The 18,226-nt window shown below is 39.4% G+C and overlaps 1 protein-coding gene across 1 annotated transcript in view; it reads right to left on the bottom strand.

Annotated features, from left to right (window-relative positions):
• The window catches only part of dnajc3 (DnaJ heat shock protein family (Hsp40) member C3), a 49,728-nt gene that overhangs the window by 29,396 nt on the left and 2,106 nt on the right, over window positions 1–18,226 (bottom strand). Inside the window, exons 2-4 of the mRNA XM_003218667.4 lie at window positions 8,223–8,333; window positions 3,699–3,823; window positions 1,799–1,873 (exon numbers count right to left, since the gene is read on the bottom strand). Coding sequence (XP_003218715.1) covers window positions 1,799–1,873; window positions 3,699–3,823; window positions 8,223–8,333 — 311 coding nt within the window. The remainder of the gene's footprint in view (window positions 1–1,798; window positions 1,874–3,698; window positions 3,824–8,222; window positions 8,334–18,226) is intronic.

Below are 18,226 nucleotides of genomic sequence, written 5' to 3'. Positions count from 1 at the left end.
GGCTTCTCGAGTATTTTAAAATCCCAACTTAAGTACACATCACATTATTTCTTAGAGTCCATTCCATTCTGGGAACCTAACTGCAAATCAAAAGCATAAATATTCATAGTCTTATAAAATAGATAAGTTACGTTTTTTTAAATGTAACCATATACATTCCACATTAGTAGTGTACAATATATTCAATTTATGAAGAAAGTAGCTCTCAAGTATTGTCTTTGCTGGCCTCTAGTGGAACAACACAAAATGGCCAATACGCTTTCCATCGTAGCTCTCAGGTTTTTTCCCCAACAGAAATGCTTATCCTCTAAGAGATTGAGAACGTGGGACACAAATGGAGAAAACTATAGTTGTGTAAGACTTTCCAGCTGTTCAGCAAATATAGCTATGTGTCCATGATTCTGGGCACCACTTTAATTCCCCCCAAGCCCATCCAATATTTAGAGTTGATGTATTAGAGGTGTATTAGGGTGTATTAGGGCTGTATTAGTAGTGTATTGGTGTATTAGGGGTGAATTAGAGTATATTAGGGTGTATTGGTGGCATATTAGTGTATTAGGGATGTATTAGTGATTTATTAGTGGTGTATTAGTGGCATATTAGAAGGGTATTAGAGCTGTTATTAGTGCATCCCAGGAGCTACTTCACAGCCAGAAGATGCTTCCTCCTCAGGTTAATTTGAGGCTGAACACTTATGTTCCATCCAAAGTAAAGGCACTTATATAGAACCAATAATCCCCACTCATCATTTTGATATGTATATTTCTGCTTGCCTTTTTTTCCTTCTGGAAACCAGTTGGCAAAGTGTGGAATTACTAAAACAAGCCTATTCCAGAAGCCATTTAGAAAAACTCATTCATTATGATGAAAACTGCAACCAAGAAATCAGAACACTAGGACTTGGAAGACCAGCCAGTTTACCAGCTGTTGGGATTTCTGGCAGCTGAAGGCCAAAACATCTGGGGACCTACAGGTTGAGAACCACTGCCCTAGAAACCAAGATGACTACATTGAGGCTGTCATATTTAGACAGATCATAGGAAGACATGACTCACAAGAAAATATACCTATGCTTGGTAAAGTAAAAGGCCAGAGGAAAAGAGAAAGACCATATTCCAGATGGATGGGCTCAATCAAAGAAGCCACAACCCTAAAGTCTGAGGACAATGGCTGACTTGGAGGTTTCTTAATTATGGGGTCATCATAGGTCTGAGACAATTTCATGACAGTCAGCAAGAACATAGGCAAAGGAAGCAATAATAGTTTGTTATTTATGCTGAAAGGCAAAGATAAGCAGACGTTAGATTTGTAGGATTTGCTTTTTTATTAAAACTCATATCCCAGCTCCAACGGAAGTAATACAATGGCTCAGCAGAGTTGGCATACACATCAAATGAAAGACAAGGGCATCTCTGAGCACATGTTCAACCCTGGAACATATTTTACAGCACCAAAAACTAAACGTGCACTGCAAAATCAGTAGGGGACAAGTACTGAACACAGGAGGAGTTACTTCTGAATACATGTGATAAGCCTGCAATGTTACTTCTTCTGTTTAGCACTTCTTTTCCACTAATTTAAGGTATTTCAGTCTGGAACACATCACATGCAGCTATTCTCACAGCATGAGGATTACTCTATAGCCTTAACATAAGAAAAAAGGGTGGGGTTTACATAAATCTGAGGCTACTCAATACCACACACAGTGGTTATCCAGATAGCACTAACCTGTGCTTGTTTCAGCATGTGTCTGCAATATCTTATTTCAAGTATGTCATTTCTGAGGCTTATAACTTACCACTCTTTTAAAATCCTCTTCTGCTTCATCAAACTTTCCTTGCTTCAGCAGGAGGTGCCCCCGCTGCAGCCTTGCCTAGAGTGAAGGAAACAGTTCTGGAACATGAAAATAGCCAATGCACTGTAGCAGTTCATAGTGACAAATGAAGACCAAGGTTAAATTAAAAGTGTTGAAACCCCAACTTTGCCATCAAGCTGACTGGGGGCTCTTCTACATTGCCATATAAAATCCAGATTATCTGCCTTGAACTGGATTATATGGCAGTGTAGACTCATATAATCCAGTTCAAAGCAGATGTGGATTATCTGCTTTGATAATCTGGATTACATAACAGTGTAGGAGCCTGAGTGACTAGTCATTATCTCTCAGTTTGTACTACCTCACATTGTGAAGATAACATGGCAGGGAAAAAGAACCACACAATCATCCTGAATTCCTTGGAAATAAATCAATGGAGCCCTTAAACCCAATACAACCCCTGTATCTGTAGGAGATACATCCCAGAAGTTTCTGTGGAAACAGGAAACTGTAGATAATAGTGAACCCTCTTGAAATGAGTGACTTCTGCCATTGTGACTTCCAGGGTGATTCTGTAATTCTGGCAGAAGCACATCATAGCAACTTCTCAAAGACCTAGAAAATTTCTAGAGAGGACATGTTTTGTTAGTTGTAGGTGCCAGTCCTACAAGTATGGTGGTGATACTGACTAAGCACCAATATATTCAGCCCTCCTTTGTTTTCCATTAAAAGTATCAAGTTTTTTTCCAATTTTCACATCCTGACCCACAGCATTTAAACATCTCTATTCACATCACTGCAAAAATGTGCAGTTTCAAAAACTACCTTATTTACAAATATTCATAAGCATTTATGGGTTCAGTATCTAAAAATATCTTCAGATGTCTTCAAATTCTATCCTTGCAGAAATATGAGACTGGAAAAAGGAGTGACTCTTTTCACTGGATTTTTTTCTGGAGTATAATGTAACTTTCAGTTGTGGCTCAAGCCAACATGAAAACTGTGCAGATTATTCTCAGTGGCCCTAATTATAATTCTGTAATTATGTAATGCAAGGGTGACAACCATGAAGCCCTCCAGATACTGTTGGACCAAGTCTTACCACAGCCAAATGTGAGGGATGATTTGATTTGTAATCCAATAATATCTAGAAGGCTGAGTGATTCCCACTCTTTATCTTCTTTAAGGATTCACCAACCCAATAACCAAGTGTTGACATGCAATACAAGTTTGGCACCACCATTTTCAAAATGGTTAGTTATTCTTCCCATGCAATTAACAGCCTCCGTTTTCTGAATACTTTCATTCACTACTCCCAAATAGCTAAAAATAGTAATGTTATTATTAATATAGTTACATCAACATTCACATCTTGGCCACAGTGATCAACACTTCGAATTCAGAATATTATAATCTGAAATAGATACTTAAGAAGCCAACCATTCCAAGTATTACATAAATTATGCTGAAGTTCCATTTCTACTTCACTTGCACAAATTTCTAGTTAAATAGAAAATACCCACATTAGAACCCTCTTTGTTTCAGACTCAATTGCAACTCCATGCTGCTATGAAAACATCAATATATTTCACAGTAATCGCAGCCTGACTATTCCATCAGGTGCTGAATTAACTTTCTGAAAAGACTGTCTCCCCTGCTGATGTACCTTTTTGTATTCCACAATTGCTAAAATTTTACTCTACATTGAACCTGTCCAAGTTATAGGATAATGAAAGTTTTCTATTGGATTATACCACTTACTGGGGGGGGGGGGGGGGGGGGGAGAGAATGGAAGAGGCTCCCATTTAAAAGGCAACATAAAAACAGAGACGAAAAACCATTTTCATTTACCCCAAAGGAAACTTTGGAAAGCGCTGCTTACCGATGTGAAATCCTGCTTTAATTCAACCACCTTGCTTAAGTCACGAATGGCAGCTTTAGATTTGCCCATGGCTAAATAGACTGTGGCTCTTCTGTAATACGCAAGGTAGTTATCAGAGTCCCCTTCTGCAAGTGAAGAAGTAGCAATCAGAACATCGCCTCCAGCCAGCCAAAGCTTTGGATACGACAAAGCAAGCAATAAAGGAGGAATAATGGCACCACGACCAGAATCTTTAAGCAGTTTCACATCAACATTTAATTAACTGAAGGAGTATTTCCGCAGGACAGCAACACTTTACCATGGCACGCATTGGCATGTATGAACTCAAATGTAAATTTCCAAAATCACAGGCATGCGGCAGCGTCCAGCTACCCAGGTTATTCTTGCAGGCTTCAAAAGGTGAGCGTTGAAGTGCTTTCCAGCTGTGGAGTAAAGTCGAGCCCCCTGCACACTAAAGCTTTTTATCTCAAAAGGCAGGCTCGCATTTGGAGGGCTGTTTTACATTTCCATCCCTAGTTCCCGCATCTCCCCTTTGCGGAAGGCCACTTAATCATTTCACTCAAGATCGGCAGCAGAAGGATCGTCTAAGCACCCCCACTAATTCTGCTGATGTGGCAAGCTTTTAAAATGCCACAGCAAACAGAGAACAGGTAGTCCGTCTTCCCCTTTATTCCTGGATCAAGAAAAGGAGAACAGTATGGGACTGTGAATGGGATGAAACACCACACAACAAGAATGCCTTCCAAGGAAAGTTCCAATCGAGTGATTCCATTCAGTGCTTAAATTCTGCAGTAAGGGAGACATTAATGAAATTTCAACAACTTCAGCCAAATTATTCCCAACCATAGCCTTCAGTGGAAAGGCCAGAAAAAGTCAAGAGGCCAGGCCCTTTCCACCTCCCTTTGCCCAACAGTGGTTGTGTGGGTGTTTGTGATCAGACTTTGCTCATCTGCCAACATTTGGATTTGTGTCTTTGGCAGCCTTTTGAGCAGGCCATGACTAACATTTGAACTAAAAATCCAAGAAAATGGATCATGACAATGCTGCCATTGGTAGGAAAGATATCGGCTGGATCTACACTGCCCTATAGCCCAGGATCTGATCCCAGATTATCTTCTTATCCCAGATTATCTTGCAGTGTATACTCATATAATCCAGTTCAAAGCAAATAATCTGGTATTAGATCTTGGGATATAGGGCAGTATAAACCCAGCCACCTTCTCTCATATAAATATTTATGATAAATGAATTCTTAATTCAGTTTTTAAAGCGGAGTTCTGCTCCTGCAATGCAAGTTTCCTTTTCCCTTTTTGCATCCTTCAGGACATGTACATGAGGGTCCTCTCTGAAGCAGATCAGTGGGATATCGAAGAAGTAAAGAGAACTGGAGAATTCCATCTACACAATGTTACCTGTTTCAAACTACTGGATACAATCCTTTGTAGAACAAAGAGTTGTTCTAATCAAGCTTTTTACTCATTTCCTGTGAATTCATTGTTTAAAATCCCTGTGTCTCTATGGCTTATCACAGGGATAGGGAACATGTGGCCTGCCAGATGTTGGACTGCAATTCTTCGCCACTGACTGTGTTGGCTAGGTTTAATGGGAGTCAGAGGGTATCAACATCTGGAGAGCAACAAACTTCTCATACCAGCCTCATTGTAATTAGCCTTAATTAATCACAAGCATGTATAACTGGAACAACTAAATGTTTCTTCACTGCTTACTCGTTTCTTCATCCCTTTCTGGGTTTTTTTTAGGGGAGGGTGTCTTTTGCTGAATTTTAAGACTGCAAGTTCTTGCGATAGGACACTTTGTGCTCTCTAGAACAAGGGTTCTGTGGCCTCCCATTTGGTTTCAGACCTAACCTCCACCTTGTCCTGGCCAGCATAACCAATAGTGAGACATCATGGAAGTTGCTGTCCAATAACATCTTGGGGAGGAGGGATATTCCTCATTTATACATACGTACATCCACACTTAAGATGTAAGAACAAAGTATGAACCTCGCACATATCACATACAGTAAAGTAAATAGCAATGCAGAACATATGCTATGTTTGGTCTGAAGCTAAACTATATGGCATTTCTGCTATGCTGGCAGACAACAGTTTTTATCACAGATTCCCATTTCACACACCCACTTTAAAAAACTTTCTATTAATACCTCAGTCCTCAAGCTAAAATCATTTAAGCGTTGCCCTTAGCAGAAAAGGAAATTTTAGTTAGATATATTGCAAAAACTGCTGATTCTGGAACAGAAAACACTAGCACAGCCTCAGCAGTTGCTCTCTGCCAAAGATTTAGAGTCTGTGATTACAGATACAGAATTACAGACGGCTACTGCATACTATCCATTAGTCCTACCATCTCTTTATATCTAAAAGACAGCCAAAAGTTTTTATCACATGCTTAAAAACAGTTCACAGTTGAGAACCACAAGGTTATTTTTCGGTGCACAAAGATGGATACACTTGTGCATCAAGCTTGGGTTTTAACAGATATAGCTAAGAACAACTCTCAACATGACTGTAGTGTGAAGCAAAGCTTCACAGACAAAAGCGCTTATCAGCAGTGTTCCAGGAATATCCTTATCAAAGGGGCAGAGGGGGGAGTTGCAAATGATTGAAAAAGAGATAATATTCTCCAAGTAGAAAAAGCCAAACATGAATAATGTTCCTTGCCACTGCAATGGTGCAGCATTAAGGAAAAAAGGACCTTCTCCATGTTTTGCTACAACCCAAATAATATGTTTCAGTCCCAAAACTAAACTTCTCCCAAGTATGAGTTTCTGCTGCTTAATATGAAACTATTTTTAAATGTTGAGATAAGCTGTAGGAAGAGACAATGTACACAGTTTCATGTGAAGAATAGTTACCATTGGGGCAGACTTCCCCCCAAAAAATAACTTGGATGTTTTCTCCCGTCTCTCCTGTAGTGTTCAGTTTCAATGCAACAATCAACAATCTTACCTGGCTTTCTTAAATAGGAATTACTACAATGTTCAAACTGGGAAATTGCAATTTAAGGGCTGCTTTTAAAAAAATATTAATGATCTGCAAGGGGATGGCACACAGGAAACAGGTGTAACACCTCAGAATAGTTCACCTTGCTATTGATACCAAGCCACACACAGAAGATAGTATTTTGTAGTTTTATTGAGCAAAAGCAGTGTGTGTATGTGTGTATATATATATATATATATATATATATATATAATCAAAGCAGGCAAAAATATAGTTCCCAAAGTAGTTGTAAAATAGAGTCAATAAATCCAATGATCCATAGGCAAAAAGCATAAGTCTATTCCCAAAGATACAATAGTCCACAGGTTACAATGATTCACGAGCAGGAGAATTTCCAAAGCATGAAAACATAGACCATCCACTCTGATGAAGCGAGAATTTGCTTTGACAGAGATTTGTCTCCCAACACACAGTTTTGAAAGCAACCCAAAAATGCATTTCTCTTCCCTTCAGAGGCCTCCCGTTTTCCAGCTAATCTCAGGCTACGCCGAGGCATTCCTTTCCATTGCAAACGATCTGCCCGAGATAGCAATGGAGCTTCTTGACTGTCAAGGCCAAACAGTTCATTATCTTGCACCTGAACAGGAGCCTGAGACAAATCAAGCTCATTATTTCCCATGGGAATGTCTCCCTGGTTTTCATCTGTGACAGGCTGGTTCAGGAGTTCATCCACAGGCTGCGCTTCTTGTACTTCTGAACCAGCCTGTGTAACTCCATGATTCCCCATCCCCATGACATCATCCTGGAATTCATCTTGCATCCCATCATCTGACTCCTGCATCTGTAACCCAAAATCCCCTTCCTCATCTTGACTCTGGCACTGCTGCTGAGTCACAACAACAGGAATATAATACAATTTTGCCTAGAACAGGCATGAGCAAACTTTGGCCCTCCAGGTGTTTTAGACTTCAACTGTCACAATTCCTAACAGCCAGAGTTCAAGCCCAAACACCTGAAGAGCCTTCAATAGTTGCTCTGAAACTGAACACTGTACAGGAGAGAAGGGAGAAAACATCCAAGTGGCAAATATTCTTCACATGAAACTTGCCTGTTCTAGAGTTTACCTTGATAGGGAGGGACAAAGTATAGACTGCATTTTGGTTACCAAAACCAAATGCATGGGTATAGGATAGGGGATATTTGGCTTGACAGTATTGTATATGAAAAAATATATCTTGGCATTATTGTTTATTGCAAGTTGGACATAATATAGCGATGGCATGCTGCAGAAAACATGCATTAATAGAATCACAGTTTCCAAGTCAAGGGAAATAACTATCTTCATAGTAAAGCTGGTTTGGCAATTGCCTACAGAGGTGGTGGGGTTTCCTTCCCTGGACATCTTCAGAGATGGTGCAGAGCTACTTTCTGGAGATGTCTAGCTGAAGACCCTCTGCTGAGAAGAGGGCTGAACTCGGCAGCCCCTTCCAACTCTATGAGTTTATGACTAGACTGCAATAAAACACATATTATTGAGTGGCATTCTTTGGATACACACCTATGGCAGCATGGAAGTGAGACAATGCATCTGCTAGCTGTCCAGCTGCTAAGAGTTTCTTTCCCATTTCAAGTTGTTTCTCTACCTCTGCATTTATCCCACATTCGGCTCCTGAAAGAAGAATAGATTTAACGTATGAGAAACTGAACTGTGAACAATTTTGTTTGAATTAATTGAAATGGCACCACAAAGTTATCATGAGAACCTAAGAAATTAAGCTAAAAGATTAGAACTTATCCCTCCAAAACTGACAAGCTCCCTGCTCCTTCCAAGGTTCCTGCCTATCAAGCTTTAAAGTAATGGTAGAAATTGGATTTGTGTCAAATACGCATAAAATAGTGTTCATTTGGGAAGGGGACCATAGGATAGTGGCAGAAAGTTTCAAATCAATTACTTCTATTTCTAATAAAATAGAATGTTTTTTTTAACTCCCCCAGTGAAGGGAGAAAATTGATGCAGACAGATTAAACTGCCACTATATGTGCAGAGTTGGCCCAAACTTTATCAGTGGTGTGCAGTTGCAAGTTAAAAAAAGGTAATAACTTAGAACTGCAACTGTACACCACACATTTAATGTAGTGTGCAATTGAACACTTAGGCAGCCCATCAGGAAAGGTTTCCACTTGAAAATCAAAAATTGTCACTGCTGAGAATACACAATACCCAGCTAAACGGATCAGGGCTAACCCAAAATAAGGTTGCTTCATATCATTATGTGATATTTTAGGAAATATGGAAGAGATGTTCTTTTAGCCGGTCAGTGATAAAGGTTTTACAGGAAAAAAATGCCAGTCTTATAAACAATGTCATTTGATTTAGCCCATTTGGCTGAAATATCATATTTAAATAAATGCAGAGCTTTCTGTGGGAAAATTATGTTATTGGTATATTTGTAATAATGTCAAGATAGTATCATAAATCTCCTTTATATATAACTAAAAATGATGACATTTGAAAGGACGCAAGTATCTAAAGATATATACCTTATATCACCAGTTTAATTTTCTTGCGCTAATGATTGTAGTACCTCCAGCTTCACTCAGTCACTCTCTGAACTATGTATAAGATCCATTTCAAGGTCAGGAAAAAGGATTCTGTACAACTAGTTCAACATTCTATTTCATTTAAGGACATACTGCAAATCTGTGGGCATATGCAACTTATCACATTTTGTCCTGTGACTGTACTTGTGACTGACAGGGAAGCAAGAATTTCTGTGAAATGAAAGTAAGATTAGCAGTGTCTTCATTTGTTTGCCTATTCCTCTGAGCATGAGGGTTTGTTAAACTCTTGTTTCCTTAGAAGCATAAGCTCTAGTTTATATACAATATTCAGTCAATTTAACATAATTGATTACAGTACAACAACCGATAAAGATGTGTATATTTACAGTGGGGGGAAAAGTATTTAGTCAGATACCAATTGTACAAGTTCTCCCACTTAAAAAGATGAGAGAGGTCTGTAACTGACATCATAGGTAGAACTCAACTATGAGAGACAACATGAGAAAACACATCCAGAAATTGTAGGACTGCACTGTTACTGTTTCTTCCTGTTAACAAAATGATCAAAGTTCAAAACACAGACACAGGAGGCAAAGGATGCATCTACACCAAGCATGGAAAAACCCAGTCCCCTGGGCCGGATGCGATTCTTTGGGCTCTTTCCTCTGGCCCTCATCTGCCTTGGCACCCCTCTTAGCCTGCGGACGCAGTGGCCCACCACATCCCCAGGCTTATAGGAGGGCCAAGGCAAAGACACACGGCTGCCAAGTGCTCTCTGGAGAGCTCTTGGCAGCCATGTGTTTCCCTGTCCTCCCAGTAGATATGTGTGGAAATGGAAAGGTCAAGGGAATAGGATACACCAAAATGAACGAGAATTTAATGGAAAACCGTTGCCTGTTTATTTTTTTGTGACTTTTCAGTGATGTGATTGTGAATTGTGATATCCTATTCAATAAAAATTAAAAAGAAGTCATAGAATCAATATCCAAAAGACTAGAAGTTAAAGTTAATACAAAGATAACAGAGCTCAACAACAACAACAACAACAACAACATTTTATTATGGTCCAAAGATCCTTGTTGCACCGTAGATATACAAGGTATGTTAATGGGATTAACAACATTTGGTTGATCAAATACACAAAATGGGTAAAATTTACAACAGTTAAAAACTGCTAAAAACATAAGTAAAAGACTACAAGCATGTTTCAGCCTGTGTCTAAAATTGGGAATTATCTAATTCGGGCTGCCTCAAAAAGAAACTTTGCAACCGCCAAGGTCACGTGGAAAGGTTGTCACCAAGTAGAAACTTCACATAAAATTTCAATAGACTAGCTGGTAAGTTTCTTAGTAGTGGGTTAATTATGTGTGCTCGGCATGCGCCTGTTCATAGAAACTGCATGACAGTAGAATGTGGTGGGTGCATTCTACTTCCTGTTTGTTACATGGACAGAGCCCTTCATTATATGGGGTAACAGCAAATCTCCCACGCAGCAATTCAGACTGCGTGGGACACATTACACCTTACTTTGGAAAATAGGCAATGGTATGCTGCATGGAAAAGCCCAACATAATGCATGGACAGGGCACTAGGGGAGCAAGATAAATAAGAACAGAAGAGCAGCTCACAAAAGGCAATGTCCCACAGTCTCTGTTTGATTGATTTGAGCCATGTCAAAACCCAGATGAGTTAAGAGGGATGCGGAAAGGCCGATGGAGGAGACTTTCTTAGAATTTATCTTAAACCAACTGCTTATGTACTCCTGAGCTAAGTGATTAATCAAACCAGATCCTAAATTAAAATCTCTGATCTTGAGCCAGTATTTAAGTGTCCACCACCAGGCTCTTATTGACAGGGGTGCTTCCCCAGATTCATGTAATAAGGCACAGGATGGTGCACATCCGGGGAGCTGGAAAATGGCCCTCAAAAACTGTGTTTGCTGTTGATCTATTTTTTTATGTTAACCCACCAATCCAGATGCTAGAAGCATACAGCAGCTGGGAAGTTATCTTAGTGCTAAAGACTTTAGTTGCCAAAGGTATGAACTGCCCCCCTTTAGTAGCGGTAAAACAGAAAATGGCTGAATTGCTTACTTGAGCTTTGAGAGTAATAGAAGCAATATGAGTAGACCGGGACAATCTGTGGTGAATAAAAAGTCCCAGATATAGAAAACTTCTGATCTGTTCTAGAATATGTCCATGAAGAGATCAATGGAATGGGGATTTTTTTTCAAATACCAGAACTTTAGATTTTACGTAGTTGATTTTTAGGTTCTTCTGAGAATAGTCATTTAGGAACTTCCTTAGTAAGTAATTTAGACCTGCCCTGGAGCATAGGATGATGCCAGCATCATCTGCATAAAGCAGTAAGGGATTCTTTTAGTTCCAAGCTTGGACAAGTGTCCATTTGGGTCCAAAATTGTATCTTCCAGGTTATTTATGAATATGTTGAATAGGGTTGGGCAAGAATGCATCCTTGACATACCCTCCTGGGCATGGATATCTCACCAGAGTTGGCTCAGGTTGCCACATCTGAACTGAAGTTTGCTGTTCTTGTAAACGGCCTTGATAAGGCTTAGAAGTCTTTTGTCTTTCAACATCTTATTCAGCTTTCCTCATAGTTTGTTCCTTGAGATGGAATTGAATGCTGATTTTAGGCCCATAAAGGCCACAAACAGCTTGCCTTGTAGTAGTCTGACCTATTTCTCAGCAAGATGCGAGAGCACTAAACAGTGGTCAATAGTTGAATAGTTCTTTCGAAAAGGTGATTGTGCGTAAGCAAGTGTGTTGACTCAAGAAAGGAAGAGAGTCTCTTGCACAAATATTGTGCATAGAGTTTTTCCATGATTGAGAGCAAACTGCTTGGTATATAGTTCCCAGGATCGCTGGTAGGATTCCAGCTAGCCAGCATTTTGCCAGTGAAGTTTATCTTTGTAAATAGGGCTGCTAGTATGGGTGCCCACCAGTGTTGATTGGTTTTGATGAGTTCAACGGGAACATGGTTGATGCCCCGGGGCTTTTCCGTTCGTAAACTGGTGAATTAGGTCGATGATGGTGTCGGAAGAAATGGGATCCCACACAGACAAGGCACGGAAATTAACATCCTGGTCCAATTCTGGATCTAGATTAAGGCGACTGGTATCTGTAAAGATAGATCTAAAATGATCTTCCCATACTTGGGCTGGGATTACACAGCTTGGGGCTGCATAGCGGGATCACAAGGCTCTTGATATAAATTGCTAGAAGTTTTTAGCATTATTGCTAAATTGCATTAGTTTTAAGAAACCCTGTTTCTAGCATCCTTTCCTTTAATCTCCTTCAAATAGCCCTGGGTTAAGGCATTGGTTTCTAGCATCCTTTCCTTCAATCTATTTCAGATAGCCCTGGGTTAAAGCATCAGGCTTAAGAAACCCGTTTCTAACATCATTCTGTTTAATCTCCTTCAGATAGCTCTAGGTTAAAATATCAGGCTTAAGAAATCCCTGTTCCTTTCCTTTAATCTCTTTCAACTAGATCTGGGTTAAAGCATCGGGTTTAAGAAACCCCTGTTTCTAGCATCCTTTCCTTTAATCTCCTGCAGATAGCCCTGGTTTAAGGCATTGAGTTTTAGAAACCTGTTTCTGTCATCCTTTTTAAAATCTCCTTCAACTAGACCTGGGGAAGAATTGAATTCTCCCCATGGGCACTCAAAGGAGTCAGGCTATTCCCACCCTTCAGTAAACCACTCCAATATTTAAACAAACACACCCTCCCTAAACGCCTTTTCACAGCTATAAATGAAATAATTAATGTAAAGGTTGGAATTAAGTCCAAAAGAAAGATCCTAAGAGCAGCAAAAGCATTAGAAAGAACACAGATCACTTGAGTGGCTTTCCTCTTTTGACTGACTCAGGCAGGCAGCAGGGCTCACAGCCTCATAGGGAAACCTGCCTTTCTCTTGTGTAAAAAAAAAAAATAGCAGTGGTGCCTGTGCCGTTGCAGCTGGCCAAAAAAGCCAAACCAGCCAGAGTCCATTTTTCAAGACGGATACATGCACAGCCCTAGTATCAAATACATCATCTGGGAGAGCTGTATTACATTTTCTAATTATTTTTAAGAGCATTATGGGTAGAATTAACATGTTTCATGCCATTCTTTTATAAATCCTTTTAAAATTAATTAAAAAGTAACAAAAAACAAGGAATAATCTAATGAGTAAGGCAATAGTACATAGCAAAAAAAAATTCCTCTGGTGAATCATGAGAATGTATTATTTTCAAAAAGTAACTTTCCAATCTTAGTGGTGGTTGAAAATGTTTCTCATAAGCATCTGAATAAATACTACTGAAAGTGTGTGTTTTAAATAATTGATTCATTTATTATTTAAAACATACACACTTTCAGTAGTATTTATTCAGATGCTTATGAGAAACATTTTCAACCACCACTAAGATTGGAAAGTTACTTTTTGAAAATAATACATTCTCATGATTCACCAGAGGAATTTTTTTTTTGCTGGCACAGTATATATGTAATGAAAACCTCACGGGCTCATGTCAATCCTTCAGTGGGGAAATCAGTGCAAATAAATGCAGTTGTACTTTCTAGCAAACATTTAAAAAGAGATGGAGGAAGCTGAGATGTTTTTTCTTTTTCCTTTTTGGTCTTGCCCTGATTTCCAAATCAAAGTTGCAATTTTCAACTACAAATAACTCCCCCCCCCCCCCCCGCCTTAAATGTTCAACAGACTCGCTGAGCTCCTCGACAACCAATATGATGGTTTTCTTCCCCCATTTCACGCATCATCACAGACAATAAAAAACTCTGGTAGCCAAATTACATTATATCTGAGCAATCTTCCCTTACATCATGCATGCCCTCAAAAAATATGAAGTGAGGTTATCTGGGAGTTAAGAGACAGAGAAACCTGAAAGTGAAGTTATGTAAGTGTCTATGGAAACTATACAAGACTATTACATGAGATGAGTGAGTGAGCTATAAAGAATTCCACTTTATCTTAGAAAGCCAGAGCCAATGCTTATATAGCTGGAAATTATAAATGGGTGCAGGCACACGTTCACCCCAAGACAAAGTATAGAACTTCAAAACTGAAGTGGTGAAGGTACTTCTGCTGAATTTAACATTATTTTATGCATCTGGAGGAGTCACACGCTATAGCTGAATCTATGGTCAGAGAATCCGTAGATACAGAGGGTCAACTATAATTCTTCTACAAAGTTATCAGTGCACTTTAGTTTTTACCTAAATTGAGTCCCCAGATATTATTGAATGACAACTCCGCCATGCGGACTGGGGATAATGGGGATTGCAACCCAACAGTACTTGTAGCTCCAAGGCTGGAGAAAGTTTAAAGGACATTTTAAAGCCAGGCTTCATATTCACAAGCCTTGTATCTAAATCCAAATGCCACTCTCCTGACTAAACAGAAGAAATTGCAGCTTTCCAAATGTTACTGTATCACAACTCCCATTAGCTCTAGTCATGGTGTCTAATGAGGAGGAATACAGGAGTTGTCATCCAGCATCTAGAGGGTCACATAAAATGAAAAGGCAGTGGGCCTTGACTTTGACACGTGTGCTGCAGAATTAATGGTGTTTAACACCATTTTAACTGACATAGATCAATACTATGGAATTATGGGAATTGTAGTTTTGCAAGGTCTTTAGCATTCTCTGGCAGCAGGTGCTGGTGCCTCACCAAACTAAAAATCCTAGGATTCCATAGCATTGAACAGACACAGTTAAAAGAGTGCATTAATTCTACAGTGAAGATGCAGCCCTAGTCCTTTCCTTGATAAACGAACTTGGTAATGTAGGGAATATCATATGTGGAACAATACACATAAGGCATAAATACTAGGGTTGTGCTTTTGTATGGAATTGCTGTTCGTTTTGTGTAGTTTCATTTGTGTCGTCTCATTTTTGTATTTGGTTCCCGCTAATGAAAATGGGCTGCCTATATGACACAAATTTTCGTCTGGCTAACAAAAAACATGAACATTTTCGTGCCATTGGCGGCAATGGGAAGGCTTCCAAGGCTCATCCCAATAAGATACCTGCTTATTATTATGGGGCATAAACAAAAGGAAAATGAAAGCAAGAATGATGACTTTGCAGCTTTCATTTTTGTGTTGCCTCTCATTTCCTACGAAAATGTCATCATTTGTTTTGTGTAGACAAATGGTCAAAACGAAACAATAGCACGAAGGAAACAAAGGAAAATTTTTCGCGCACATCTCTACTAAATACTATAAAAGCACTAGATCCTGTCTGATTTCGAATGCTAAGCAGGCCTGGTTAGGACTTAGATGGGAGACTACCTTCCAAGTACAGGGGGTTTCAACCAGGGCTTCTTAATTTTTTCCACTTACAACTGCTTTCGGCCCAATAATGTTATATGTGACCCCAGGTATATGGGTACATATGTTATTTATCGTGTCAGAAGCGAATTGAGAATACAGTTATAATGTATAGTAAAAAAACACAAAGTTAAAAACTTGGCATTATACTAAATGTCCTTTGACCAGAAGCTGGCCACTTGGGAGTGCCACTGGTGTCACTATAAGAAGGTCCTCCATTGTGCATGTGGCCGGGCTCAGGCTGCATTGTAGTAAGTGGTCTGTGGTTTGCTCTTCTCCACACTTGCATGTCATTGACTCCACTTTGTAGCCCCATTTCTGAAGATTGGCTCTGAACCTCATGGTGCCAGAGCGCAGAGTGTTCAGTGCCTTCCAAGTCACCTAGTCTTTTGTGTCCCCGGGGCGAGTCTCTTATCCGGTATCAGCCATGGACTGAGATTCCGGCCTTTAGCCTGCCGCTTTTGGACTCTCGCTTGCTGAGGTGTTCCTGCGAGTATCTCTGTAGATCTCAGAAAGCTATTTCTTGATTTAAGGTGTTGGCGTGCTGGCTGATATCCAAACAGAGGATGGGCCAGAGATGTCACTGCCTTGGTCCTTTCATTATCGGCTGCTACTTCTCGACGGCTGTCAGGTAGTGCAATACCAGCTAAACAGTATAATTTCTCTACTGGTATAGGGTGTAGATATCCTGTGATAATAAGTCTGTCTCATTAAGAGCCACATCCTCTATTTTAACGTGGTGAGATGTATTCCACACTGGGCATGCATATTCAGCAGCAGAACAGCAAACGCAAGGGCAGATATGGGTACATAAAATAGCTATAAAAACCAAAGATTTATTGATGATAAATTAGTATTTGCAAGGCTTGTTAAAATAGGGTGATTTTCTTTTTTATGAAGTACAGCTGAAGCATATTTTGCAGTGTCCATGGTAAACACTGAACAACATTCATGTAAATGTCTTAAACAGACACTAGGTGGCATCCAGAAAACTTTTACTATTGCCAATTTTTTCAGGACCCCAACATTGAGCTAAGGACATTCTGTTTGGGATGACAACACACAGTTTAAGAAACAGTTCTTTCTACTGTATTTCAGAGGAATAACATGGCAAATCACCTCTTAGGGCCCTTTCATACAGCCATATAACCCAGAATATCAAGGCAGAAAATCCCACAATATCTAATTTGAACTGGGTTATCTGAATCCACACTGCCATATATTTCAGCTCAAAGCAGATAACATCCAACTGTGTGGAAGGGACCTAATATAAGAGAAAGTGAAATACCGCTTTGAGTCTCTCTAAGAAACAAAAATGGTACAGTAGTCTCCCTCATCCAACATAAACAGGCCAGCAGAACGTTGGATAAACGAAAATGTTGAATAATAAGGAAGGATTAAGGAAAAGCCTATTAAACGTCAAATTTTGTTATGATTTTACAAATTAAGCACCAAAACATCATGTTTAACAACAAATTGACAGAAAAAGCAGTTCAATACATGGTAACGTTATGTAGTAATTACTGTATTTGCAAATTTAGCACTAAAACATCGCAATGTATTGAAAACATTGACTACAAAAACATTGGCTACTAAAAGGCAGACTGCGTTGGATAATACAGAACGCTGGATAAGTTTAGGCTGGATAAGCGAGACTCTACCGTATACAATTAATAACAATAGTAATAATATCAAAACAAAGGCATTAAACAAAACTATTGCAAGACCATATGTCAGGCATAGGCAAACTTGGGCTCTCCAGGTGTTTTGGACTTCCAACTCCCACAATTCCAAACAGCCGGTAGTCCAAAACACCTGAAGGGCCCAAGTTTGCCCATGCCTGACATATCTGTTACAAAAGTAATGTTAATATAGTAGGGTTCTTATTGCTATATTATTCTTTGGTATTATGTATATTGAGCATCATTGCCCAAAACAACCATCATAGACACAAGACGATCACTCTCTTGTCCAAAAAAGGAAGGAAGCTGATAAACAACCGGATTTCACTGTGACTTTTGCAACTTGCTGAATGTTTGCTGACTGGGGTTTGTGTGCTAAGAGGTCACACATTATATTTGCACTATAAATCCGTATCCATGGACCTCAGAACTTACTCACACTAGCAATCCTTGTCTTACATGTGATCATCCAAGCCAGATTTTTTGTGTCACTTTCCCTTGATGTTCAAAAGACCTTCAACCACATCACCCCATTGTTATGGTTCTGGCTAGCACTAATATTCCCATTTTACATATAAAGCAGCAAGACCAGAAGTCATTGTAATCTACTACTGAGAATGACGTTGGAAGAGACTGGGGCGAAACAAGGAAGGATTTCAACTGGGCACTCCCTTAGGTGAACTGGCAGAAATCTTAAAACACTTACAAGGAACAGAATTCAAAGACATGGGTGCATCTGCACTGTTAATGCAGAATAATAATAATAATAATAATAATAATAATAATAATAATAATAATAATAATTTTTATTGATTAGCCCTTAGGCCAAATCACAATACCAGACCAAACAACAAGACTTGATAAGACTTGATTACAATCTATATAAAAGGTATTTCCCCTGACATTAAGTCTAGTCGAGTCCGACTCTGGGGGTTGGTGCTCATCTCCATTTCTAAGCCGA

Source organism: Anolis carolinensis, chromosome 3 (genome assembly GCF_035594765.1).
Source record: "Anolis carolinensis isolate JA03-04 chromosome 3, rAnoCar3.1.pri, whole genome shotgun sequence".
NCBI classification, from domain to species: Eukaryota; Metazoa; Chordata; class Lepidosauria; order Squamata; family Dactyloidae; genus Anolis; species Anolis carolinensis.
This window is presented reverse-complemented; position numbering and strand designations above follow the sequence as displayed.